The sequence below is a fragment of the Muscardinus avellanarius genome (genome assembly GCF_963383645.1).
Source record: "Muscardinus avellanarius genome assembly, chromosome: 5".
Classification (NCBI taxonomy): Eukaryota; Metazoa; Chordata; class Mammalia; order Rodentia; family Gliridae; genus Muscardinus; species Muscardinus avellanarius.
Window position 1 is genome coordinate 141,417,147 of NC_137790.1, and position 26,825 is coordinate 141,443,971.

At 59.5% G+C, this 26,825-nt stretch overlaps 2 protein-coding genes across 2 annotated transcripts in view; both read right to left on the reverse strand.

Annotated features, from left to right (window-relative positions):
• Nucleotides 1-929: 929 nt before the first annotated feature.
• On the reverse strand, nt 930-10,345 carry APEH (acylaminoacyl-peptide hydrolase; the record flags this gene model as incomplete). The annotated part of the gene is made up of 21 exons (XM_080695711.1): nt 10,216-10,345; nt 9,642-9,768; nt 9,137-9,230; nt 8,961-9,036; nt 8,717-8,880; nt 8,417-8,554; nt 8,228-8,319; nt 8,107-8,147; nt 7,901-8,022; nt 7,422-7,482; nt 4,806-4,903; nt 4,317-4,368; nt 3,270-3,358; nt 2,729-2,867; nt 2,286-2,369; nt 2,122-2,202; nt 1,776-1,864; nt 1,499-1,689; nt 1,309-1,411; nt 1,119-1,225; nt 930-1,035 (listed from the first exon to the last, which is right to left on the reverse strand). The coding sequence occupies exons 2-21, from the start codon at nt 9,740-9,742 to the stop codon at nt 930-932; spliced, it is 2,028 nt and encodes a 675-aa protein (XP_080551837.1). The 5' UTR covers nt 9,743-9,768; nt 10,216-10,345.
• Nucleotides 10,346-21,124: 10,779 nt separating this feature from the next.
• Nucleotides 21,125-26,825, reverse strand: part of BSN (bassoon presynaptic cytomatrix protein) — a gene marked incomplete at its 3' end in the record, with an annotated part of 80,226 nt that continues 74,525 nt past the window's right edge. Inside the window, exons 6-10 of the mRNA XM_080695459.1 lie at nt 23,020-25,090; nt 21,915-22,741; nt 21,699-21,798; nt 21,352-21,483; nt 21,125-21,165 (exon numbers count right to left, since the gene is read on the reverse strand). Coding sequence (XP_080551585.1) covers nt 21,125-21,165; nt 21,352-21,483; nt 21,699-21,798; nt 21,915-22,741; nt 23,020-25,090 — 3,171 coding nt within the window. The remainder of the gene's footprint in view (nt 21,166-21,351; nt 21,484-21,698; nt 21,799-21,914; nt 22,742-23,019; nt 25,091-26,825) is intronic.

Below are 26,825 nucleotides of genomic sequence, written 5' to 3' on the forward strand. Positions count from 1 at the left end.
ATGGGTCCTCAGAGGCACTTTTTTTTTTCTTTTTTTTTTTTTTCGGTACTGGTTGGAGCCCAGGGACATTCTACCTCCAAGCTACGCCCCTCAGACCTATTTTTTTATTCTTATTTATTTTTTATTTTTTTTTGGTGGTACTGGGGGCGGAACCCAGAGGCTTTCTACCTCCGGGCTATACTCCCAGACCTTTTAAATATTTTATTTGGAAACAGGGTCTCACTAAGTTGCTGAAAGCTTCACTAAGTAGCTGAGGCTGGCTTCGAACCCGTGCGATCCTCCTGTCTCAGCGTCCTAAGTGCGGGGATTACAAGCGTGCGCCACCACACCCAGCTGTTCTTATCTATTTTAAATTTAATCCTTTTTTTTTTTTTTTTTTGCGGTACTGGGGATGGAACCCAGGGGCATTCTACCTCCAAGCTATACCCTCAGCCCTAGGTTTTATTCTTTATTTTGAAAAAGGGTCTCACTGATTTGCAGTGTCCGCGAACCGTGATCCTCCTGTCTCAGCCTCCCGAATGCTGGGATGACAGGTGTGCGCACCACGCTCGGCCACAGAGGCACTCGAGAGATGAGTAGTGCAGAGTGGTTTCTGACCCAAGGGGCTGACTGTAGCAGAGAGCCAGCCTGATGCAGAGTCCCAGCTGGTCAGGACAAAGAGAGGGCCTGACTGCCCTTTTCCTTGACACCGGAGACAGATGAAACCCGGTAGCTAGTACACCCAGGGCCTAGGGTCTCTGAACCCCAACGGGATGGAGCAGGGATGGCATGGTACAAAGTACCAGCATGAATCAGGCTGTGTGTCCTCGTTTATTATGACGACATAGCCCACATTCCTCCACCCGCTCCTCATGGGAGTCCAAAGCCCAAGGCCTCTGCCGCTGCTGGGCCGCGCGCCACGGCTGACCAGCTCACGCAGACGCAGGGCCTCAGCTGCCCAAGTGCGTGTGCAGCCAGAGCACAGCATTCATGAAGCTGTCTGATTCCACCTCCACCTCTGACAGTGCGTGGCTGCTTTTGGGATACAGCAGGAGCCTGTAGGGGTTGGGCAGTGACATGTGAGACTGGAGGCACCCCCTACCTGCCCACCGGCTGCCAGGCTACCCTACAACACTCACCGGACAGGCACGTTCCGGGACTTGAGGGCTCGGTAGTACTCCAAGCCCTGCTTGAAGGGTACACGCCGGTCCTCCTGGCCCAGCATCAGTAGTAGCGGGGTCTTTACCTGGGTGTGTGGGGCGGGGCAGTGAGCTGGGCCCGGGTTCTGGCTGGATGGGCGGCACCCGGGGCGAGGCGGCGGGCTGCTACCTGAGGGGTATATTTGATGGGCGACTTGTCCAGCATTTCTGCCCATACACTGAGGTCTGGCAGGCAGTCGCTGCTGTAGGGGAAGCCAGATTCCACCACACACCTGCGAGAGCAAGCTGCTGCAGCCCAGGAAGGCTGGGCCCAGGGGCCCACGGGCACTGGGTTAGGCAGGTAGGCGGGGCACGCTCACCAGTCAGGGATGTCAGTGGACCCCATCATGGAGGCTATGTTGATCACGGGGTTCCGGGCCACGCAGGCACTGTAGCTCTCTGGGTACTGGCCAATCAGGTGGCACGAGAGGAACCCGCCATGGGAACCACCCATCAGGGCCACACGGCCTGCGTCAAAGTGTTCTTCCTGGAGCACCCGCTCCACCGCAAACTGCAAGGCGGGCAGAGCACGGGCAGAGCATGCTGCAGCCGGCCGCCAGCCCGCCCTCCAGCCCGCAGGCCCCGGCGCCCTGCTACCTGGACGTCCTTTACGTCCTGGCAGCCCACGTTGCCTGGGAGTGAGAGGATGCTGTCCTGGCCGAAGCCCGTGGAGCCACGATAGTTCACTAAGACAAGGAGGGGAGCACACGGGTGGCTGGCAGCATTCGTGACCTCCTGGACACCACTGCACACATCGTGGTGAACCAAGGACTGTCCAGGGAAAGGACCACGAGACTAGGGCTACGAGACAGAGGCTGGGCCTGGGCATTTCCTGCCGCGGCTTCTAGAGAAAGTAGCCAGGCCACAGCAAGGCCAGGAGATGGGGCAACCCAGCCCAACACCCACCAAAGCCCTGGTAGAGCGGCAGGCCCCTCCTGCTCACCTAGCAGCACTGCAAAGCCCATCTTGCAAAGCACGGCCGGGAACAGCATCCAGGCGGTGACAAAGGATGAATGGGGGCCCCCTGCAAGCAGGGGGTGAGCAGAGGGGCTGAGCAGCCAGGTAGAACGGTGGAGGGAGGGCAGGGCTCTCAGGCCAGGCGCCTACCGTGGGGCATGACCACCATGGGCACTTGGGTCTTATCTGGAGGGTCACTGGGCTGGAGAAGGATTGCTTCAAAGTCCAGGCCAGCTGCAGGAGGGGGTGGAGTCAATGCCAGGCCCCCCAGGATCCCTGGGCTGCAGGCCTGGGGCTGCGCAGGAGCAGGGCCAGGCCGAGGCAGGGCTGAAGGCTCAGGGCCTGCCCTCGTCAGCCCACTCTGCAGATGGCACTGTGGAGGGCGATGGTCGCAGGGCCTGGCATGAGGCCTATTCTCTTTGGCCCTGATTTTCCCGTCACAAAGCATTTGGCCAGATTCCCCATGACCACAAGCACAGAAGCCCCCCTCAGGAAGTCCCAGGAACCTCGCCAGTACAAGCCTGGGGCAGGGGGCACAGTGGGTGTTGAGTGCCGGGGCCTGGAAGGCGTCCCTCCACCCCCGGCCCGCTCACCGTGCTGCACGTTCTCTTGCTCTGGGGGCGGCTGCAGCACTCGGACGCCCCAGCGGATGTCGGGAATGGGCTCGGCCTCCTCCAGGGACACCCAGAGCACCGATGGCTCCCTCCCTGCAGGAGGCAGGAACCCAACTTTCTGCCAAGGGAAAGGAGAGTGTCAGAAGCTCTCCGCAGCCTCCCTGCCCCTGCTTTTGCTTCTGCCTGGGGTGGGGGTCCTTCCTAGGCTGGGCCTCCTCTTCACCTCCAGGGGACACAGCATACACGCACACCACAGCACCCCATGACATGAACACCCCTGGCCCTCCTCGGCTTGGAGGCTGAGCCATCTCCCTGTGCTCTCTGCTGCCAGATGCCCTGCTCAGGACAGAGCAGGCTCCAGCTCCTCCCCATGAGGGCCAGAGCATGGTGGGCCACTCTGGGCTGCCCTCCGTCTCAGCCACTACCTGCTGAGCAGCCGTAGTTGGCCTGGGGCCAGTTCCTGGCCAGGAGCTCTGTCTGCAGGGAATCCCTGCCTCCCTTCCCAGGGCCCGCCACTCACCAGGCTCGGAGGCAGGCTGGGCGTGGAGAACTGTGCTACCATAAGGTCCTGGTCGATTGTAAGGAGCTTCCAGCTGCCACCTGACCCGCCTGGAGAAACGGGCCAGTGAGTGCGTTCTGCCTGCTCTGCCGAGTCCCAGCCTGGGGCTCTATGGAAAGAGGCCCTTCCTCAAAGCAGCACCTCTCACACACCCCTAGCTGCGTGGGCTGGTGGCCTTTTGCTCCATCCCTTGTTCATCTGGCAGACGCTGGTGGGGCTCAGAAGCTGCCCGAGCTGGGGACACACTAGGCTACCAGGGCACCTCACCCATCCCTCGAGGACTACAGCGAAGGGGTGGCAGCTGGCCTAGGGGGCTGGGCGGGTGAGGAGCTGGACAGTGGTCTGGGCTGAAGCAGGCTTTATGAGACGCAGGTTTAAAACACCTGGGCAAGCCGGGTGTGGTGGCACATGCTTGTAATCCCCGCGCTTAGGAGGCTGAGACAGGAGGATCGCGCAGGTTCGAAGCCCGCCTCAGCTACTTAGTGAGGCTCTCAGCAACTTAGTGAGACCCTGTTTCTAATAAAATATAAAATGGGTCTGGGAGTGTAGCCCAGAGATAGAAAGCCTCTGGGTTCCACCCCCAGTACCACCAAAAAAAAAAAAAAAACCAAAAAACTTGGGCAGCTCTGTGGAGGGTAGTGTAGAGTTGGGGCAGGAGAACTCAAAAGACATTTCAGGGCAGACACCAGGCCTCAGAGTGGGGCCTGGGGGTGCCAACACCGGGTTTCTCCTAGGCTAAGGGACAGGGCATCCAAGGATTGGGGATGGAGGGCCAGATCTTGGCCAGAGATTTCTGTGGGTTGGAGAAGCGGCGGGGGGCTGTGCGGAGGCTGGGAGATAAGAGCTGGCCGTGAAGGTCAGCGGAACAGGGCTGGGAAGTGCCTGCACGGGCAGGACCTTTAGCCACTCAGTCAGTGGCTATGAGCACCACTGCTGGCCACAGGTCGGCTCCAGCTCCACCCGGCCGGCTCGCAGCCCTGCGCCGCCCCACTCCCAAGCCCTGCTCACCCGCTGTCAGGGAGGTCACACTGCCCGACTGCGTGTCCACAGCAAACAGGTCCTGAAGTGGAGGGAGGCCACATGTAGGCTACGTCCCAGAGCCGTAAGGGTTCTCCCTCCCCGGCCCCCTCGGGGACCCAGGGCCGACCAGCCTGTGAGCAGCTGCAGTGCTGGCGACTCAGTGAGGCTTCTGTTCAAATCTGAGCCTGTCACAGGTGTCCCTGGGCAAGCCAGGGTGTACACCAAGCTCCTCTGAGGCAGCAGGAAACTTTGTAACTCCCCGCCCAAAAGGAGCCTGGAGGCACTTGAGCTCTCGCCCCATCGCCCAGGAAGCACTCGGTCATGCTCTGGGACCCGCACCCAGCGGCAGACCCCTGGCTCCCTAAGGGAGAAGCAAGTCCAGGCCAGGGCGGGGAGGACTTCAAGGGGCTGGTGAGATGCTGAGGCTGGGCACTCCTGCAGGCCTGGCTCAGGCGGCTGACCACAGGCAGCCCTCACCTGCCGGCTGCGCTGAGCGGAGTCGAAGACCACTCTTTGGCTGTCAGCTGACCAGCACCCCAGGGGCAGAAGGCTGCAGTAGATCCCAGAGAAGCTCTCTGTAAAGAAGGGAAAACTGGGGCTGCGTCCAGGAGCAGAGAGCGGTGGGTTCCAGACAGGCCGACTGGACTGTTGGGGAATCCACCTGGGGCCCTGCAACTTGTGGCTGAATGACAACCCCACACGCCAGGGAGCCTCGGGTGACGAGGAGCATAAGCCTCCAAGGACCCACAAGAGTCAGAACGTGAGAACTGTGAGGAACCAGTGGGTGCTCCAGGAAAATCACCTGCTTTCCTACGGCTCCCACTGGGCCTCAGCAGCGTGGAGCCTTTAGCCAGGGTAAACACCTGTCTGTCCACAGTGAGCACAGTGCCTGGCACAGGAGGCTCAAAAATCCTACCCTTTAATGTCATCCCTCGTTTAACGCTCCCTATAATTCTACAAGGAAGACAAGACACAACTATTTCCTCCAGAGATGAAGACATGGAAGCTCAGAGCTGGGTGTAGTGGTGCACACCTGAAATCTCAGTACTTGGGAGGCTGAGACAGGAGGATAACAGGTTTGAGGCCAGCCTCAGCAACTCAGCAAGACCCTCTTTTTTTTTTTTTTTTTTTTTTTTTTTGCGGGTCTGGGGATGGACCCAGGGGCATTCGACCTCAAAGCTACACCTCCTGCCCTATTTTTTCTTTATTTTGAAATCGGGTCTCACTGAGTTGCAGAGGGCCTCACTAAGTAGCTGAGGCTGTCCGCGACCACAATCCTCCGGTCTCAGCCTCCCAAATGCTGGGATTACAAGTGTGTGCCACCACGCCCGGCTAAGACCCTGTTTCAAAAAATAAAAAGGGCTGGGGTTACAGATTAAAGTTAGAATGGCCTTGGGTTCAAATTGAAGATAGAAAGGACAGAAAGCTCAAGGAAGCTGGGAGCACTCTCCAAGAACACACAGCTAATTGGGGACAGAGACTAGGTCCCTACCACGCGGCCCTGCAACAAAAGAGGTTTCTTTAGTTGCTGAGAATCCAACTCAGGGCCTTGTGCATGCTAAGCACACGCTCTACCCCCAAGGTAGAGCCCCAGCTCCAAGAGACCATCTCTTGTCCACTGGAACTTTCTGGGTGGCCTGAGAGAACAAGAGATGCTCAACCCCGTGTCCCTGGATGGCCCAGGACTCCAAGCAGGGCTACAAACACCTGAGTTGGACGGGCTCCCCGCCAGGAGCCGCTCTTCTAGAGGACCGTCTGACTTGGCCTGGACAGAGGCTGCTGGGGCAGTGTGAGAACAGGGTAAGGGCCTGGACAGAGGCTGCTGGGGCAGTGTGAGAACAGGGTAAGGGCCTGGACAGAGGCTGCTGGGGCAGTGTGAGAACAGGGTAAGGGCCTCGGGCCCAGAGCCCCTCAATGAGACCTTCCAGACTTGTGGATTTCTGGGACCCCTTGGAGGGGCAATTGTTCACTTCTGGTTCTGGGACTGAACCCAGGGGCATACCCTCCAACCCTATTTTATTTTTTATTTTGAAACAGGTGTGTGTGTGTGTGTGTGTGTGTGTGTGTGTGTGAGGTGTTACTGAGGACTGAACCCAGGGCATCCTATATGACCTACATGCCTGGCCCTAATTTTCTTTCTTATTTTTTGTGTGCATGTGTATGGCGTTGGGGATGAAACTCAGGGTCATTCTATCTCTGAGCCAGACCCCCTAGTCCTCTTTTTTATTTTGAAACAGAGCCTAAGTTGCAGAGGGCCTCACTAAGTAGCTGAGGCTGGCTTTGAACCTGCGATCCTCCTGTCTCAGTCTCCCAAGTACTGGTAATACAGGCACGGGCCATCATGCCCAGCTGTGAAACAGGGTCTTACTAAGTTGCCGAAGCTGGCATCAAACCCAGGAACCTCCTGTCTTAGCTTCCAAAGTACTGAGATTACAGATGTGTGCCACCATGTCCAGCAAAAGCAATAGTTTTAACCACTGGCCAAATAAAAATCTGATTATGAGTTCCAACACATGCATTAAATCATCTAAATCCCCAGCTAGGTTGGCCACTCTCATTTCAATTTCGACCCAACCAACTCTTCCATCAGAGCTACTCTTCACGAGCCAGGCATGGGGCGCACGCTTGTAATCCCAGTACCTGGGAGGCTGAGACAGAAGGATCGTGGTTCAGTTTGTAGACAGCCTCAGCTACTTAGTGAGGCCCTCTGTGACTTAGTGAGACCCTATTTCAAAATAAAGAATAAAAAATAGGGCTGGGGATGTAGCTCGGAGGTCAAATTCCCCTGGGTTCTAGCCCCAGTACTGCAAAGGAAAGAAAGAAGAAAGAAAGAAAGAGGAAAAGAGAAAGAAGAGAAGGAAAACCCAAACAGGACTGGCGGTATAGCTCAAAGGTAGAATGCCTCTGGGTTCAATCCCAGTATCACAAAAACAAAAAACAAAACAAAACCAAAAAACCACTCTCTGTGGTGATGACCTGATATCCTGCAAAGGCCAAGCACAGGGATGACCCAAGAGGGGGAAGGTTCTCTGGAAACCTAGAAAGGAAGAGCTGTAGGCTCCACTGCACCCCCAAGCCACCAGCGCCCCTCACCTCCCAGCTGCCGAGGCACCACATCCACTACTACCGAGGTGACCTTGGTGTACCAGTCGTACTGCAAGAGAACGTGCACAGTCAGGGCAGAGGCAAGCCTCAGGGCGGAGCGCGCAGTCTGCCCCTCAGTGACAGCTTCGGGTCGCCTCAGGGCAGGGCAGATGGACTGCGATGAGTCTGGCCCGGACCAGATGCCAGAGAGGCCTCCGACTTTCCCGGGGGCCCAGGGCTCTATCTAGGTGGGAAGTGGGACCGCACCCCAGCCGCTTGCCAAGCCTGTACATGCAGATGAGAAGAGGCACATCCTCGTGGTGGAGGACGCTCCCCAGCCCTCTGCCGGCACCCTATGTGTCCAGGCCCTGCCGAGCTCGCAGCACCGCTGCACAAGGACGGGAAGGCGTCTGCCGAGGGGCTCACCGGGAGAGGATGCTGGCCCTCCCCCTGCTCACCCTCCTCCCACCCCCAAACCTGCAGCTCACCAGGCATAGCTGGCTACACTGATGATGAGGGACCAGAGACGGGTACTGCAGGTAGATGATACGGCACTGATCTGGGCTCAGCCGGGGAGAAGACACAGCTAGGGAGTCGTCTGAGAGGAGCTCTGGGCCACAGAGAAACACGAGCATCACACAGACTGGCGGGGCCGACGTGCATCCGCAAAGCACAGGCGGCCACTGCCACTTACCACACCTCCCTCCGATGAGGTCCACGTAGTACAGAGCTGACCTGAAATGGTCAGAGGGACACTCAGCTTCGAGGCCAGTTGGACCGAAGGGCCCCCGCCCCGCCCCACCCCACCTCCTCACCTGCGATTGGTACAAAAGCGGATGCCTAACCGGAAAGGCTCATGCCACCAACCCACAAACACCACACCAGTGTCTCCAGGGGCCCAGAAAGCCTGGAACAAGAGCACAGGGCAGGCGGGACACAGCAAGGAGGGCGGGAGCTCCAGCGGCCCCGACTCCATGACGAACATCCGCTGAGCCGCCGCTCACCTGTCCAGGGGACACGTTGTCAGGGACTCCTTCCAGCACGGAGATGTTGCCACTCTCGACGTCCAGCACACAGAGCACAGGGACGCTTTTGGAAACCATGCTTTCTCCCCAGTCTTCGTAAAACACAAACTGATCTCCCTGAGAAGACAGGATACTCAATGGCAGCCTGCCTGCGAGACCCTCCCCCGCCGCCTGCAGCCAGCACCTCCCCAGCTCTGCAGTGTGAGGTGCTGTGTGAGGAGGAAGCCCGAGCCCCAGGCTGCCCCTCCACATCTTCCCGGACTGGCCGCCCGCAAGCACCTTGATGGCCTGGTCTGGCTTCTTTGGCCTGGCCAGCTCGTCATCTCTGGCACTGATGTCCAAGGCTTTGGTCTGAAAGAAGGACTCAGCCTTGGGGCGCTTCTTCTCTGCCACATACAACAAGTGTGTCTCCGAGTGTGACCAGGACAGGCAGCCAAAACAGTCTGGGTGCAGGAAGGCTGATCAGAGGAAGCCCGGCTGACTCCCTCCTGCCCACCCTGACTCTCCTCGGCCAGGTGCTCACCATCCTCGTAAACAGGCCCATGCTTCTCCAGCGCTGACAGGTTGAAGCTCTTGAGTTTCCGGTTCTTCTCCCAGACCTGAGGACATGTGGGCATCAGGCTGCCTGCCCCTCACCCCGCAGAGCCTTACCTGTGGGGCTGAGCTTGCCCTCCACCTCTGGGGTCCAGACAGACTCACCTCCAGGAACTGCTTCTCCTCCCCGGAGCCTAGGCCTCCGGCCTTCCGCAACACAGCTTTCATGGTGCCGGAAGGAGACTCTCTACTCAACAGCCTGAGGGGGGCATTGGGGTAGCAGGTTAGGATTGTATCTCACCCCAAAGTAGCCCTGTGCTGCCCCTTATTGGTGACACCTTTTAGACAAGACTCCTGAGGTTCTGGTCCCAAACAAAGCCCTGCAGCGCCTCTGGCTGTTCAACAGCAGCTGGCTTGCCCATCTTCCCTGGAGCAGAAACCCGGGGCCACCGTGGGCTCCAGCTGGGCCCAGTTTGGAGCAAGCCTCCAGTGCTTGCTTATTATAGGGCCACTTCACCGAGCCCAAACAAGCTCTGGGTGGGAGCAAGAACCCAGCTCCTGGCCTCCCTCAGGGCTCTCTACTCACATCTAAGTACATGGTGGGCATTCATAAAAGGCTGGCATGGCATGCAGCTGCAGCCTGTGGGCAAGCTTCCTCCCTCAAACTTACTCCCCCCGGGTCTCCACACTGTTGCCTGCAGGCCCTGCAAACACCACTGAGTCCCCATCGTGGAACACCAGGTACTGGCGGCAGAACCGGATACTCTCCATGCGTTCCAGGTCCCTCTGGGTCCACTCTGCAAGAGGAGGCACGGGGTTGCTCAACTTGTCTTGGTTGGTCCTGGCCGCTGCCCCCACACCACACTCTGGGTGAAACCTGGACAACACACTTGACCACAGCCCTAGGCCTCCAGGGCCTGGGCTGACATCCTCCTCGAGATTACCCATACCCCTCCAGCACCCACTTGGGGGCAGCCCTGCATGTGTTAGGGATGGAGCGACAAGGGACAGCCTTACAGGGCCACTGTGCACCCAAGTCTGATTTCTACTCCAAAGCCCTCAGCCCACGCACTCATGGGCACATCTGGTAAAGGCCCACACAACCCCCTCCTCATACACTTGAGTGCGGGGAAACGGGCGGGGGGTGTACCCTCCAGGCCCAGGCTTCCTCCATACGCGTGTACTGACAAGCAGCGAGCCCTCCACTTCCCCCATCGCCACCCGATGTCCCTTCGTCCACACACCAGTGTGCACGGTCCGGTAGCGGCCCCCATACTGCGTGGTGACCTCTGGGCCCAGGCAGGCGGCGCTCAGCGTGGGCTGACGGCTAAGGCCCCGGTACAGCGCCGCCGCCTCCTCGGGCTCGCTCAGCAGCACCTGCGCAGGGGACACACGGGGGTCAGGCCTGGCTGGGGCTGCAAGGACCACGGGATTCGTGGGCCGAGCCCTCACCTGCCGCTCCATAGTCTCCCTTCGGCCCGGAGCGGGGCGGGGCGGGGCGTGCTAGGGACCGGAAGTGAGGCTCTGGGGGCGGAGCCTGCTTCCGCTACCGCAGCCCCGCGGCACCTGGGAGGGGCGGGGCCTCGATGGCAGGAAGGCGGGGCCTGCGAGGAGCTGTCCTGAGGGGCGGCCTGGGCAAGCGGGGGGCGGCGCGGGCCGCCTACTGAGCCGCAGTAGCGGAAAGCACTTGGAGAGAGGGTGGCGGTGGAAGCGCGGTGCCGCCGTGCTCAGGGGGAGCGTGGTCTCTGAGGAGCTAAAGCTCTCCGTGAGAAAGGGCGGAGGCCTGCGCGGCGAAAGCAGCCTGGCGCCACTGGAGTGGGCGCTGCGCATTCGGAGGGCGGGACCCGGGGGGAACGCGGCCAATGAGGAGCAGAGCCCGGGCGGCGGGCGGGCCAATGAGGGCGCGCCTGCATTCGCAGGGTCTTCCCGGCGCCGGCCGGCGGTGGGGCCCTCCCGGCAGCAGGCGTTCTCTGGGCTGTGCCAGGCCCCGCCTGGGGGGGCTTCGGGCAGGTGGGAGGGGAGGCTCAGGCCCCAGTGGAACGCGGGGTCAGAGCCCTGTTGTGTGGGGCAGAGAGGGGCGGCTGCTTATCGGTCGCCAGACCTGCCCCAGAGCTATCTTTCCCCGCAGCCGTCACCCGCCCTTCTCAGTGGCGCCTTTCTGGGGGGCCCTGAGCAGATCGGGCCTCTGCCTTCCCTTTCCAAACATCATCCCAAGCTTTGGGGTGCAGAGGGCCGGCCTGCTGAGGGCAGGCTTCTCCCAGGACTAGAGAGCCCTAAGTAGGCAGGCTTCCTTTGCACGTGGCACAAGATCAGCTGGCTAAAGTGGCAGAACAGGAGAGACTGGGCAGCGGTGAAGCCAGTCCCCTCCCATGGTCGTGGCTGGCCTTTCCCATCTCAGGGCCCTGACCCTGCACCCTGCCTCCACTTGACGTTATTTTTTGTGTGTGGTACTGAGAGTGGAACCCAGGGGCCTTCTACCTCCAGGCTATACCCCCAGGGTCTTGCTAAGTTGCAGAGAGCCTGCGATCCTCCTGTCTCAGCCTCCCAAGTACTAGGATTACAGGCATGCATCACCACGCTTAGCTGAGGCCGAGGTTAATTCTTTTTCAAGTTAATTCTTTTTTTGTTTATTTGTGTTTTCTCTTTCTTCTTTTACGTTCCCAGTACTGGGGATGGAACCCAGGGTCATTCTACCTCTGAGCTACACCACCAGTCCTATTTTTTTATTCTTTATTTTTATTTTTCGCGGGCCTGGGGATGAAACCCAGGGGCATTCGACCTCCAAGCTACACCTCCTGACCTATTTTTTATTCTTTATTTTGAAACAGGGTCTTGCTAAATTATGGAGGACCTCACTAAGTAGCTGAGGCTGGCCGCGAACCGCGATCCCCCAGTCTCAGCCTCTCAAATGTTGGGATCACAAGCGTGCACCACCACGCCCGACTTTATTCATTATTTTGAAAATGTTGGGATCACAAGCATGTACCACCATGCCCGGCTTTGTGTTTTCAAATTTTCTAGTGATTTTGAGTTACCCCTGACCATCTGGGGAAGTATTAAGGTCTGGGGACCACCAAGAGTTCTGGAGTCCTGGCTGGTTGTGATAGTGCATGCCTGTACTACTTGTGAGGCTGAGACAGGAAGATCACAGGTTTGAGGCCAGCTTCGTCAACTTAGGCCCTCAGCAATTTAGCAAGACCCTGTTTCAAAACAAAAATTAAGCCACGTGTGGTGGTGCATGCTTATAATCCCAGCATTTGGGAGGTGGAGACTGGAGGATCGTGGTTCATGGACAGCCTCAGCTATTTAGTGAGGCCTTTCGCAACTCAGTGAGACTCTTTCAAAACTAAAAAGACTAAAAAATAGGGGTAGGGTGTAGCTTGGAGATACAATGCTCCTGAGTTCCATCCCTGGTACTGAAAAAAAAAAAAAAGTAAATAAAAGTAAGCTAGGTGTGGTGGCACACACTTGTAATTCCAGTACTTGTGAGGCTGAGACAGGAGGATCATGCTGGTTTCAAGCCAGTCTCAGCTATTTAGTGAGGCTCTCAGCAACTTAGACCCTGTTTTTAAGTAAAATATGAAATGATCGGGGAGTGTAGCCCAGAGATAGAAGGCTCCTGGGTTCCATCCACAGTACCACAAAAAATAAGTAAATGAATGAATAAATAAAATAAGGCCGGGGTGTAGCTCAGAGGTAGAATGCCTCTGGGTTCGTTTTTTGGTCGGGGTCAGGTACAATGGTACATGCCTATAGTTCCAGCTACTTGGGAGGCTGAAACAGGAGCATTACAAGCTCAAGGTCAGCCTGGGCAACTCAGTGAGACCCTGTCTCAAAATGAAAAATTTAAGCCCGGCGTGGTGACACATGCCTGTAATCTAATTACATGAGAGGCTGAGACAGGAGGAACACAGGTTCAAGGCCAGCCTCAGCAATTTTATGAAGCCCTTAGCAACTTAGTGAGACCTTTTTTCAAAATAAAAAATAGGGCTGAAGGTCTAGCTTGGAGGTAGAATGCATCTGGGTTAATTTCCCAATACTGCAGACACAAATGAAAAATTTAAAAGGGATTGAGAATGTAGCTACTTATTTAGGAAAAGAAGGAGAGAGAGAGGGAGGTGGGAAGTAGGATGCTTCTGAGTTCAAACCCCAGCAGGCAAAAAAAAGAAAAAAAGAGAAAGTTGGGGATGGAGTAGCGAGGCAGGTAGGGGTAAGGCTTGCTGTCAGCACCAGGGGGCAGCACAGGCTCACCTGTCACTCAACCTGTGCAGGGAACTGCCTGCTCCAGTCCAAGCTTGGAACCTACCTTTGGGCACCATTGTCTTGAATGGTTGGTGTGGATTCAGCCCTTATCATGCCAGAGCTGCTACTGCTGCTGCAGCGGCTCCTCCTCCTCCTCCTCCTCCTCCTCCTCCTCCTCCTCCTCCTTTTTTGCTGTGCTGGAGATCAAACCCAGGGCCTCCCACAAGCTAGGCAAGAGCTTTCCCACTGAGCTGTGCTCCCAGGCCACCATGCCAGCCAGCACTTCTGAAACTCTGCTCTTTCACTCTTTTCCCTTTAGCAACGGATAAGACTGCCATAATTGGGGGATTTACTCCTTTGGGTAAGCCTTCCCACCCTAAAAACTGTCCCAGAGCCCGGCATGTTGGTGCATACCTGTAATCCCAGACTTGGGAGGCTGAGACAGGAAGATCACAGGTTTGAGGGCAGCCTCAGCAAGTAGTGAGACTCTCGTCACACTACTTAGAATGGGGCTGGGTGTAGCTCAGAGGTAAAATGCCTCTGGGTTCCATCCTTAGTGCCAAAAAAATAATTAATAAAGTAAAATCCCAGACACAGTTTGTAGGTTGTTTATATCAAGTGTTTTTATTCTGATACCACAGAATCACCTTGTCACAATACGGGGGAGGGACACGAAGTACCACGAGTTCTCACGGAGCACAGGAGGACGGCACACAATTCACAAGGTCACGCGGAGGACGCGGTCATTGCACTTACAACTGTAAACTTGTTTGTGTAACTTTGTACAGCACCCTCCCCCTCAAAGAAAGAAGGAGGGAAGGAAAAGGAGAGGGAGGGAGGAGGGGAGGAAAAGCAAACACAGACATGGAAGCTAGAGGAAAGGGGTGGGTGGTCGCCACTCCCCAGAGCACTGCACTGGAGAGGAGAAGCCGATTTGAACCCAGAGGCTGGATGAAGCACACACACTCACACGCACACACACACTCACCCACATGTTCACGTGCACACACACACACTATCTCACAACTTCCACGGCTCTCCAGTGCCGCCCCGTGCATATGGCGGCAGGGCGCCGGCACCCAGGGAGACAGATGGCATCTCCGAGGAGTTCAGTTGAAGAGGCCTGTCCCTCTGACCCTGTCGGAGTCCATGATGATGAGTATTTACAGCGTGGTGGGGTAAGGAGCAGGAGGAGGGGCCAGTAGGACAGGACCGCACTGACCGGGCCAAGGATGTGTCTGGAAACTCCTCACGGGCTCCAGAAGACAGGCCAGAGTTGCTGTGTGTTCAGCTGGGCCCCGAGACCACAGGCTGCGCCCAAGGACTAAGCGGGAGCGTGGGAGGCTGCCACGAGAAGCGCCCTTGCTCCTGACGCTGGGGCAGGGGCGCTGGAGAAGACCTGCCCTCTACCAGAGACCGCGCGCCCACTTGGAGATGTGCCTGGCGCTCTTTGCTTCCCAAGGCACCGATGCCGTCCCTGGCCGTTGGCCATATTGCCCCTGGAGTCACAGCCGCGTTGACACGGGTCAGGAGAAACTTGCAAACTTGGAAGTTTGGGCCTGAAAGGAAGTTTGCTAAAACGCCAAAACTTCAGAGCTTAACATGAAGCCAGCTGGAGGCGACCTGCCGACATTTCCCTACCTGCCTTGGGATCCAGCTGCCAGGGGTGTCACACACACAGCCCTGGTCCTGGCTGGCTAGGGACATCAGTCTGGCCTCCCTCAGCCCTTGCACGTATGGCCTTGCGTGGCCCAGGCCTGACCTCTGGGACAAGGCACTGTCCCATCTGGCTCCTGGGGGAGGCCAAATCCTAGGAGCAGGGTCTTGAGTCCAACACAGAGGTGGGAGGCCCGTGTCCCGAGCTGGGCCAGGTCCCCTCTCTGAAGAGGCGTGCAGGTCGTACAGATGAGTGTGAGGAATATGGACCCCTGAGAAATGCGTGGTGCAACCCAGAACACCCTGGAGAAAGGCTGGGCAGTGCTGCCTGCCCCGTTCCTGGCTCAGTGCTAATGGAGAAGCGATGGCCGTGGATACTGGGGCTTCGGGGCAGAGGACGGGCAGGGAAGGTAGGTCTTGGCACAGAGGCAGAGAGAGCCACACAGGGCCTTCTTTCTGGGCGTGGCGCTACTGAGAAGCGCCCCAAGAAGCCCAGCTGGCAGTCACTGTCCATAGAACAGCCAGCCCGCAGCCCGTTCTGATGGCACCGTCGTCAGTCCAAGTGTTCAGAGCCCAGCTCTCCCTGAGCACCCACTGCCCCCGCTCCAGCCCAGCTCTCCTGCTCACGGCCCCTGAGCCTCCAGGCCACAAAGGGGAGCGCGGGGCAGGCTCAGCCAGGACCTGGGCTCCCCGGCGCCCAGCCAGGGCTGTGCTTGGCCTCGGCCTCTCTAGCCATGGTGCAGCCCTGCTCTGCCCTTGAGCACTGCCCTGCTGGGAAGGGGCAGCTCAGGGCTGGGGTGGAGGGAAACACCATATGGAGAGAAATCCTACAGCAAAGCTCTGGGGCACTCAGACACATGCTGCGCGGGCTCCTGCTGCCGTGTCTACTCCAGGGCTTCCTTTTCCCCTGCTATCTTGGGCAGAAAAAACTGCAGGGTGCGTGGGGGCCTTGGGCGGCCCGCCCCACGGCCTGGCGCGCACAGGCAGCAGTTCTGGCAGGTCCTCAGTAGCTGGTGCAGAAGTCGGCTAGAAGCACTCCTAAAGGAGAGGTCCAGAGGCAAAAGAACTCCAGGCAAGAGGGTCGAGCATTCAAAGTGGATGAAATCGTGCAAAGCGGCTGCAAGTGCGCATGCTCCACTGCGGGACAGGCGGAGACTCACCTGGCAGCAGGGAGTCCTGCCGTAGGCCAAACATGCCACAGACTGAGAACGTCACACGTACACACACGGGAGCAGCGGGGCGGGGTGGGTGAGATGAGCGTATCTATCCAGTTTCTCAATTGCGTGTCTGCAATTAACTCCTTATACGTAACATGGAATTTATTAAGTATTAACAGTTGTCTTTGAGGGTTTATATTTCATTGCATAGAACGTTAGAGATGAGACTTGTGGCTATGCCCGAGATGGAGGGGGCCCCCAAGGGGAGGGCCTTGGGAAGGGCCGCCGTCCGATCCACAGGGGGATGGACGGAGCCAGGCTCCCTTGCACAGGGCTCCGGGCCTTCTCCTTGGCTGGCAGAAGCCCTGGCCCCTGCTCTGAGCACACCCACCAGAGATGGCTTAAGAAGGGCTGGAGTTGCACAGTAAACAGGCAGGCTGAGGGCCCCCCGGGCCTCGCCCTGGGGTTGTGCTCTTGGTGGCCTGCTGCCCCTATTGCTTCTTGGACATTCTCCCTGTGCTGAGCAGGGCAGAGCAGAGAGGACACCAAACCAGCAGTCACAAGGTGGTAGTGGAAGGGAGAGGCACGGGGGGGCAGAGAAAAGGGGCAAAGGGAGGGAAGAAGGAGAAAAGAAAAAAATGTTTATGAGGTATACACGGAAATCAAACCGGAATGATTAAGGCTGTTCTTGAAATCAAAAGAAATCCCCAGATGTGCGGCGGAGGACCGGCTGGCGGGGACGGTGGCGGTGCCGCTCGATGCTCAGGATGGCTGGGGGATGGCTTTAGGCCGACGGCAGGTGCGCCAGCACGCTGCCGCCACGGGCTGGGAGAAGCCGCAGCTGGCGCCCATGCTGCCTTTCGGTGCTACGGCCTCTTATTTCAGCGATGAGACAGTGTTAGGTCCTAAAGTCTGTAAGTTCTCCCAACTCCATGCCGGCCACATGGAGGTCAGCTCCGGGGTCACCGGAGCGCAGGGGAAGGAGGGCCTGTGGCCTCAGAAGGATCTGGGCCAGCTGGAATGTGAAGGAAACGGAGCCTGGGGCCCCCAGCCCTCGGTCGAAGCCCCTCTCCAAGGCTGTGGAAAAACGTCTGGCATCTCGGAGGGAGGACAGTGTGTGCCCAAACTCTGTGTATAACGCATCGGAAGTCTGGCCGGCCAGGCCACAGAAAAGCGGCGGGGGGAAGGGCAGACGGCGAGGTGGCGGTTCTGGAGCCTGGGGGAGGCAGGGTCTCCTGGGAAGACGATCGAAGGTCCCCCCACCAGGCCAGGGTCCCGCGTGCCCAGCAGACGCTCCACCCAGGCAGCTGCTGTTAGAAAGCACCCTGTCCTCCGCTGAGGCTGCGACCAGGGCCCGCCTGTGTGAGTCCTGGGGCCAAAGGTTGCCAGATGCAGATGCTTAGGAAAGGAAAGGAAAGGCAAGGAAAGGAAAGGAAAGGAAAGGCAGGAGGAAGAGAGAAAGGAGGACTTTGTCAAGAACTGCAGGCATTTGCTCTCACCCCACGTGCCAGTGGCCTCGGTCCTCCTCACCGAGGGCCCCACATCACTGAGGCGGAGGGAGATGGTGCTGGGAAGACTGAAGCCCAGGGAAAGGACAGGGTTGAGCTCTGCAAGCCCAGGGGCTTCGACCTCCAAGCTATACCCCCTGCCCTGTTTTTTACTCTTTATTTTGAAACAGGGTCTCATTAAGTTGCAGAGGGCCTAAGTACCCGAGGCTGTCCGTGAACTGTGATCCTCCTGTCTCAGCCTCCTGAATGCTGGGATCATAAGCGTGCACAACCATGCCCAGCTTGGTTTTTGTTTTTTGAGACAGGGTCTTGCTATGTTGCCCAGGCTGGCCCCAAACTCCCGGGCTCAAGTGATCCTCCTGCCTCAGCTTCTTAAGTGTTTGGACTACAGCTGTGTGCCACCACACCTGGCTGACATTTCTTTCAGTGTCATAAAAGCCCATTTTTGGCCTGGCATGGTAGAACAGCCCTAGGTTTAATTCCCAGTAACATACACACACTCCTTTTTATTTTAAGAGTAAGGAGCCGGTGTGGTGGCTCACATTTGTAATCTCAGTACTCGGAAAGCTGAGAAGAGGATTGTGGATTCAAGGACAGCCTCCACAGCTTAGTGAGACGCTCAGCAACTCAGCGAGACCCTATTTAAAAAAAAAGGGCTGGGGATATAGTTCAAAGGTAGAAGGCCCCTGGGTTCCATCCCCAGTAAAACACACACACACACACACACACACACACACACACACACACACACAGAGTGAGAGGAGCCAGGTGTAGCACACACTTGTAATTCCAGTACTTGGGAGGCTGAAAAAGGATTGCAGGTTCACAACTATCCTCAGTAACTTGTAGGCCATGCCCTTTGTAACTTAGTAAGACCCTGTTTCAAAATAAAGGATAAAACAGGACTAGGGTGTAGCTCAGAAGTAGAATGCCCCTGGGTTCAATCCTTGGTACAAAAGAGAGAGAGAGAGAAAGGAAGCCAGGCATGGTGGGGCACACCTATAATCCCAGATAACTCAGGAGGCTGAGACAGGAGGATTTTAAGTTCAAAGTAAGCTTGAGCAAATTAAAGAGACCCTGTCTCAAAATAAAAGTAAACTGGACATGGTGGTGCACACCTGTAATCCCAGTACTTGGAAGGGTGAGACAGGAGGGTCACAGGTAACAGGCCAGCCTCAGGAACTTAACAAGACTCTGCTTCAAATTACAAAGGGGCTGAGAGTGTGGCTCAGAAGTAGAATGCCCCTGGGTTCCATCCCCAGCACCAAACAACAACAAAAACCCAGGAGCTTTGAGCCTTGGCCTAGCGTGAGCCAGATGCTAGAACCCGAGAAGCCAGAGGTCTGAAAGGTCCCTGGCCACCCCGTGGCAGGACACAGCAACACCTCCTCGTGTGTCCTGCCTTTCCCCCTCAAAAAGAGTGCCCTGCTCCCAAACCCGAAGCGGGTGCCGCCATGAACCCGCCGCACTGTCCCTCCCGTCCCTCCCTCAGCGCCGTGTGACTGCGCGCCTGTTCCAGGCCGCTCCGAGGCAACGTCCAGCTGGGCGGGCGGCGGAGGCCCCGGCGTGGGGAAGGCAGGATGAGACCCGGCGGTTGCACAGTGGCTACTGGAATTAGAATAAACTTCAGGCACTTTGCCTTGGCCTAGCCGGCTCCCCCTGGACTTTACCCCTGAAGTCTCTTCCCAGTGCCAGCTCCTCTGCTGGCGCGGTCCCCTCACCTGGGCACGTGCCGTGGTGAGGTCTGTCTGCCCCTAAGCCCCTCACACATCTTCTGCTCTGATACTTTCTCTACAGTGGACCCCACCGCTCCCAGACTCTGGCTGCGCTGGCTTCCTAACTCTTGACTTCAGAAATCCTCTTTTAAACTTAAATGCTATTTTTAAACTTGCTTATTGTCTTCCCCCCCCCCTTTTTTTTTTGTGGTGCTGGGGGTGGAACCCAGAGGCTTTCTACCTCCGGGCTATACTCCCAGATCTTTTTTATATTTTATTTGGAAACAGGGTCTCACTAAGTTGCTGAGAGCCTCACTAAGTAGCTGAGGCTGGCTTCTAACCCGTAATCCTCCTGTCTCAGCCTCCCGAGCGCGGGGATTACAAGCGTGCCCACCACGCCCGGCTTATTGCCTCCCTTAATGGACTGACAGCTGTAGAGGGCAGGGATGTGCTTGTTTCCTGCCACCTCCCTGATTCCTGCCCCAGGTCTGGACATACTTGGGACTTGAAAAACATTCGGTGGCCGGGCATGGGGCGCACACTTGTAATCCCAGCACTGGGAGGCAAGACAGGGGGATCACGGTGCGTGGACAGCCTCAGCTACTTAGTGAGGCCCTTTAAACTCAGACCCTGTTTCAAAATAAAGAATAAAAAATAGGACTGGGGGTGTAGCTTGGAGGTAGAATGTCCCTGGGTTCCATCCCCAGTACCGCAAAATAAACAAACAAACGGATGGAAGACTGGCCCTTTCTCAGTCCCCTGCTCCCTCAGAGGCAGGCAGCCTTTGGGCACGACGCCCAGCTCCTTCCCTCCCACAAGCGGACCCTAGGATTCCCTTGAAGTGACCCACTCACTGACCGCTGGGCTCTGCCATGGACACCACATACAGGCCTCCATATCCTTAACTCTGGGTGACAAGGGCTGGGGAGAAGAGGGGCCTCCGGCTATGGGACAGTGGGAGGCGGTTCCTGGCTGGGCACAGAGCACCATCGAGAGCCGTCCGCCATCCCAGACACTGCACTGCCTCCTCCCCAGGCCAGGGCCACTGCAGGGCATGCCCTGAGGCCTCCGCTCTCCCTGGCCTGGCCAGTGACCGCCCTTTGCTCAGCACCCCCTTCCTGCCGGCCTCCCTGATCAGTTTACTCCCTTCTCCACAGGCCACAGGCCCCACCTGGGAGGCCTGCAGTGTCCCGACTACGTGGCCGAAGCTGCTGGCCCTGCGGGTCTGGGGACCCAGCTTCTCCACCGGCTGCAGCCAAGGCACCACGCCTTCCCCGAGCGCACCAGGCCACCCTGCCCTCCAGCACACAGGCCTCAGTCATGGAGCTGGCCTCTCCCAAGGGGACTCAGCCAGCATGCCGGCCCGCTTCCCAGAGCTGTGGGTCCACCCGCTGAAGGAAGCCCACCTAGTTCATACCCGCAGGAACTGGGCCGCTGTGGCCAGCCAGGCCTGGCCCTTCACCCCGCTCTGGGCTGACACTCACTGTTATACGCAGAGTCCAGAGCTGTGCCCAGGCCTTTGACTCCAGAGATTTTTCCACAGCAACGATGTCTCGCTTCATGTCTTGAAGAGCCTGTGGGACAGTGAGGGAGGAGGGTGGAGAGGTGCCAAGGAGCAGCCCCACGTACCAGCCAAACCAGCCCCTAGCTGAGAGGGCACTGCGGGCGGGCTCAGGGACAGGGATGTGGGCTGGCTCCCCTTTCTGGAGACCTCTGCTGAGTGGGCCCCATGTCAGGGACAGTGTCCCCCTTTCTCCTTCTCCCCCAATCCCAAGAGAGTGCTCTGCAGCTCCAGGCGCAGCGACCCCCAAAGACTAGACGCTCGCCACCCACAGGCTCCTTTCCCAGGGCTTATACTCACCCTGCAGGGCATGGTCACCAGAATGAGGAAAATTTTTTGCCAAAAGCAGAGACAGCTGCAACATGAAAAGAAGAGACAGGTGTCAGGCAACCGGGCCAGCCAGACCAGGAAATCAGGGGCAGCTACAGGCGGGCCCTGGCTAGGTGACGGCAGGTCACCTCCCAGGCCCTGCTCCCCGCAGACCAGGGCTCTGGAGCATCCACGGCCCATCTGCAGCCCCGCCCCGCCACGGGCCCCATACCTTCCGTCAGCTTGCCGGCTTGCTCTGCTGCCCCACCGGGGAGGATCTTAGAGAACACGCTCTCCCCCTCGGCGCCTGGCTGGCTGGCAGGAGCCCCTGCGGCACCCCCTGGCCTGGCTCCAGCCTTCGCACCTGTGGGGAAAGAAACTGCCTCCTGAGCCACGCCAAGGGAAGCGGCCTGGCGAGGAGGAGACCTGGGGGAGAGGGACGGGAGGAGGCGGAGGGGAGCAGCACTGGCAACCCAGGCTGGCTGAGCCTCTAGGCACCTCGGGATGAGTGAGGGCAGGCCTGCGTGGAGGTGGCTCAGGGTGCTGTAGGTGCAAGGAGAGAACTGCCTGGGCGCTCACCTGCGGGGCCGGGGCCCGGTGCCGGCTGGGCCTGAGGAGCCCTCCCCTGCTGGGGTGCTTTGGCGGTCACTTTAGAGCTGCTGGCCTGTTCTGCCCGCGGCTGTAACACAGAACCTGGAGCTGAGATCCTGCCCACCCCGTCAAGGCTGCCCACACCCAGCCTGGAACCGAGGGGCATCTGCCCTGGGTGGGGCTCGCACACAGCAGCCTACTCACCGGTCCTGCTGACTGGGGTCCTGGGGCTGCCATGGGGCCTGGCTGAGGCTTCCCTACAGGCTGGCTGGCAGCAGAGGCTGGGCCCCTGGAGGTCGGCTGGCTTTGCTGCTGCAGCCGAGCCTGCGTTGGGGCCTGCTGGAGAGGCAGCTGCTGCTGCTGCTGCTGCTGCTGCTGCTGCTGCTGCTGCTGCTGCTGCTGTGGCGGTGGCTGCACCTGTGGTTGGCGCGATGCTGCCCCTGAGGGCACCTGCCTGGATGGTGGTGCCTGCGGCTGCTGTGCCCCGGGTGCCATCTGCCGCCCCTGCAGCTGCGGCTGCGCCTGGGGTTCCGGCTTTGGCTGCGATGCAGTGGGCCCTGTGTGCGCCTGCCGGGAGCCCTTCCTGCTCTCGGGGGCATGGTGGTAGGCTGACAGAGCGCGGGATGGCTGCGAGTATTCAGCAGAGCCGGGGTACCCGGGCTGACCCTTCTTCGGCATGGCCGGGGCAGGACTGGGCTGAGGGTGGGGCCGCACCTCGTGGCGCCCCGCATCCCGAGCATGTGTTTTGGCAGCACGCCGTCCCTGCTCCTCACCAGCGTGGCGGCCCGAGTGCCGCCCGTGCTCGCCGTGGTGCCGGTGCTCCTTGGCCGAGGCATGGCGGCTTGGGCCACCCTCGTCATGAGGCCACGGGCCCTCCTCGGGGGGTTCATCGTAGTCGTGGTAGCTGTGCCTGGCAGGGCCTCGCTTCTGGGCGGAGGAGACTGTGTGGCCCCCGTGGTGCCTGAACCGGTCGGAGCGGGCATCCCGGGGCTTATCAAACCAGTCCGTCTCCTCCTGGCCCAGGTGATACGCTTCAGAGACCAAAAACAGAACACCGTCAACCCCCAGGGCTGCGCAGGGGCGGCCTAGCCAAAGCCATGCAAGGAAACCAGAGAGGGTGCCACGGCCACAAGCAGGTCACCGGGTCCCCGGCCCACCTCCCTCGACCAGGCGCCAGGCCAGCTGGGATGGCTGGGCAGCTGCAGAAGGGCCCATTGGGTGAGACACCAGGCCAGACCTTGCTGGGCATCTGGGGGCCCAGGCCCCCCAGGTGCTGGGGAGCTGCAGAATCACCCCCAGCTGCCATTACCTTCGCTGTCAGAAACCACACAGTGGGAGTCGTCCAGGATGTAGCCCTCCTCGCGCTTATATGCATGGGCCCGCGGTCCCTCCGTCATGTGCTCTTGGACGTCGGGCATGGAGTGGCTGGAGCAGAACTGTGGGCAGGTCTCCCCGGGAGGGAGGGGACCCCCAGCAGGGCGGGGCCGCCCCAAGGGGCTGACAGGGCTCTCCTCTTCAGAGGCCTGGCTCCGCATGGGGGGCCGTGCCCGGCTGTGGGCCATGCCCAGGGACGAGGGCTTGGGGCCCGCCTTTTGAAGTCGCTCCACAGCCTCCCGGTCCCGCTCGTAGCCCTTGCCTCGGCCACTGAAATCGTGGCTGGACAGCTTCTCCCCGCTGTATGCAGATGGCCGGGCCCGGCTGCTCCCACCGTATGCGCGCTCGTCTTCCTCCGCGGCATCGCGGCTGGACACCCCATAGTACCTCTGCTGCTCATACACGTTCTTCTTGAGCCCGTAGGTGATCTCATCCTGGAACCTCCTGCTCCGGGAGGCCAGGCCGCCGCTGATGGCAGACGGGGGGTAGGAGGCTAGGTCAGACTCCACATCCTTGGCCTCCTCGATAGGGGAGAACTTGGAGATCTTCTGCTCCATGCCCTGCTTCCGGTGCTTGCTGCGCTTTGAGGAGATGGCGGCCGGGGCCAGGCTCTTGGAGGGGTGCTTGGGCCCCACAGGCCCCGGGCTGTACTTCTCTGCTCGAGCCCCGTGTCGATAGTCGCCGTCACCATAGTAGTGGGTGCCGGCTGGTCGGCCATTGCTCTCCATGCCCCGGTGATAGCCAGCCTTGGCACGGGGGTCGTATGAGTCCTCCTCAGACTCCTCCTCCCCTCTGGCATAGCAGCAGGGCAGCGTGGGCCCCTCGAGCACCCCTGGTTCTCCGTGCTCTTTCCCCGACCGCCCACTGCTGCCCGGCCCCAGGGGCTCCAGCCGCTGGCTGTCGGGGGCGGGCGGGGCGTCGTCCTTGGTCAGCTCGCTGATGTCCTCGATCATCACATAGTTGCGGGGCACACTCTGCTCTAGACTGGCGTAGTGGGAGTCCGAGGGGTAGGTGGGGGCTGGGCTCTGGCTCACACCGCTGCGGTCGCTGGCCCGGGACAGCTCAGGGGCCTTGCCCTGCTCGTAGCCGCTCACGGCCGGGCCACTGTAGCTGGTCTCAGAGGGGGCTGAAGACATGGGCACGGCGGGGCTGGCGATCACCTCGTAGTTGGTGGGCACCTTCTGTTCCAAGTCGGCTAGTGACGTCTGGCGTGGCTTCTGGTGGGGGACACGGCCCTCAGCTGGGCCTGGATACAGGGTGCTCTGCGTGGCTGGCGCGGGTGTTTGTGCTGGATAGTGGCCTGAGGGGCGGAAAGCCTGCTGGTTTGGCAGGCCAGGCTCCACTGGGTAACTGGTGCTAGGAAGAAAGGCAGGTGCCGGGTATGTGCTGGGGACAGGGTAGGTGGGTGGCTGGTGGGCCGGGAACCCGTTCTGAGCTGGTCCGCTGCCGCCTGCACTGTACTGTTGTGCTGGAGGTGGGAACCGGGGCTGCTGGAAGGCTGTGGGGGCCGAGGGCATGGCAGGCGCGGCGGCTGTGGCAGGGAAGTCCACGTACTGGCCGGCAGGGGTGGCACTGCCCTGGAGCCGCAGCTGGTTGAGTTCGCTGTCCGACAGGTAGTCGCGATGCTCACCGAGGCCACGCAAAGGGGGGTAGTCACGGCCACCCCGGTCTTTGGCCAGCGACTCCTTGCGCTGTGTGATGCCCAGCTCCAGGTACTTGAGTTTTGCGTCAATCTCCTTCTCCTCCTCGTCGAGCTCCGCCTGCTTCTTGCGCAGCTTGGTGGACTCGTGTTCCACCAGCCGCAGGTCCCGGTCCAGCTCCCGGAGCAGGCTGGCCTTGGTGGCAGGGACCATGGAGGGCCCCGCCAGCCCCCGCTGCAGCAGGCTGGCTGCATACAGCTGTGGGGGCGCCTGGCCGGCCAGGGGGAGGTGAGCCTCCTCTGGAGGGGGGCTGGGTAGTGTCCGCTTCACCTTGCGGACCAGGCCGTTGGGCGGCAGCACCGACACCTGAGACAGAGGAAGGGTGGGCAGCACTGAGACCCCAGGTGTGGGTGACTCTGTGGGGACGGGTTGGAGGAGCTTGGGCCTGGGCCGGCAGAGCTGGCCCCGCACTCTTGGTGCCCTGCCTCAGTAGGCAGCCTCGAGGCCCGCCCTCCTACCCCTGGCCTGGGCCTGCAAGGGCTTCACAGTCCTCCTTCCCACAGCCCCTCTGGACGGGATGGGTGGGTGGGCCTGGCTTGGGGTGGAGGGTACTGGAGGGCGTGGTGGGAGCACAATGAGGATGCAGCCGCCTCTGGAGCCTCATGGGGAGCACTGCCCGCTGCCTGTACGTTGCTGCAGGCTCAGGGTCTTCTTCTGCTTCCTCTCCCAGTGCTAAGTGGCCCCACTGTCCAATACCCCTCTGGGTGCCCAGCACTACCTCTGCCAACCCCCTGGGCTGTGCTCCTGGCTCAGCCCAGGGCTCTTCCCATCCCTCTGTCAGCCTGTTGCTCTCTGGGGCCACCAGCCACCTTCCTGGCTCTCCCCAGGCCCCTTCCTAGCAGCGTGGCTTCCCGCTCGAGGTCCAGCAGTGCCTGCCACGGCGGCCTCCTCTCTGGCCTCGGCTCTCAGCTGTTGGACAGCCTTCCTGGGTCCTCCCTTTACCTCCAGCTCTTGGCCTTCCCAGAATGCCCCACACCTTGGGTTCCATTGTCCACTCAAATCCCCAAAATATACTGGGGACAGACACCAGAATTCTTTCTTTTTTTGGCAGTGAGTGCTGGAGCCTGCTAGGCAAGGGGCCTCTACGACTGAGCTACGTTCCCAGCTCAGAGGTCTTGCTTTTTTCTCGCGTGATTAACTACATAAAAACTTCCCCCTGGTTTCACTGCACGTGGTAAGGAGAATGGTAGTGTGCCCAGTTCCCAGAACAAAGGTGGCCTTCAGGGATAAATGCAGCTCTTTGACCTCCCCGCTACTGTCCATCTTTTCTTACTGTGTCCACACACCACAAGCCCGTCATAGCCTGGCCCACGTGACCAGCCCCTGGGACCTGTGTGTCTGGGGCCAGGGTGTCCCTGCCCCCTGACTGTCCACACCCCCGATCCCATCCCAGCCCTGCTAGCTTGCACAGAGCAGGGCCCCCACCGGGCTCCTTGCCACCCCTCCATAAGCCCACCCCAAGGCTCCACTCTTCTCTGTCTCACACCCAGAAAATGGGCACCTGTGGCTCACAGTGCCTCTGACTGCCACCTCTCTCCCAGGGCCTCTCTTCCCTCAGCCCATCAGCTCACACTGTGCCCCAGAGGGCCCCAAACACCCATCCTGTCCTGGTCACCTGCCTAAACCCTCAAGAGGCCTCTGGGACCTTCAGGAAAAGCCTGCCCTCCTCAGCCAGGCACTCAAAGCCCGGGCAGCAGGTCCTCCTGCCTCTGGCCACTGCTGCCCGGGCCAAGCACCTCCCGGACCCAGGATGTCACTGGTCACCAGAGGCACAGGCATGGAGCCTTGTCCAAGGAACAGACAGCGGTGTGCGCACTGCTGGCGGGGCTTGGGCTTGCTGTGGGCAGTGGAGGCTGGCCAGGGCTAGGAGCGGGAAGCAGCCCAGCCAGAGCTGTTGCTGACTGTTCAGGAAATATCCGCGAAAGAGGTTTGGACTGGAGGTGAGAGCTGAGAGGCCTGGGGAAAGGTAGCGGGTTGGACTGCACAGGGGCCAGGAGCAGGGCTGGGGAGAGGCGAGGGTCTCTCGAGGTGTCAGGCCAGA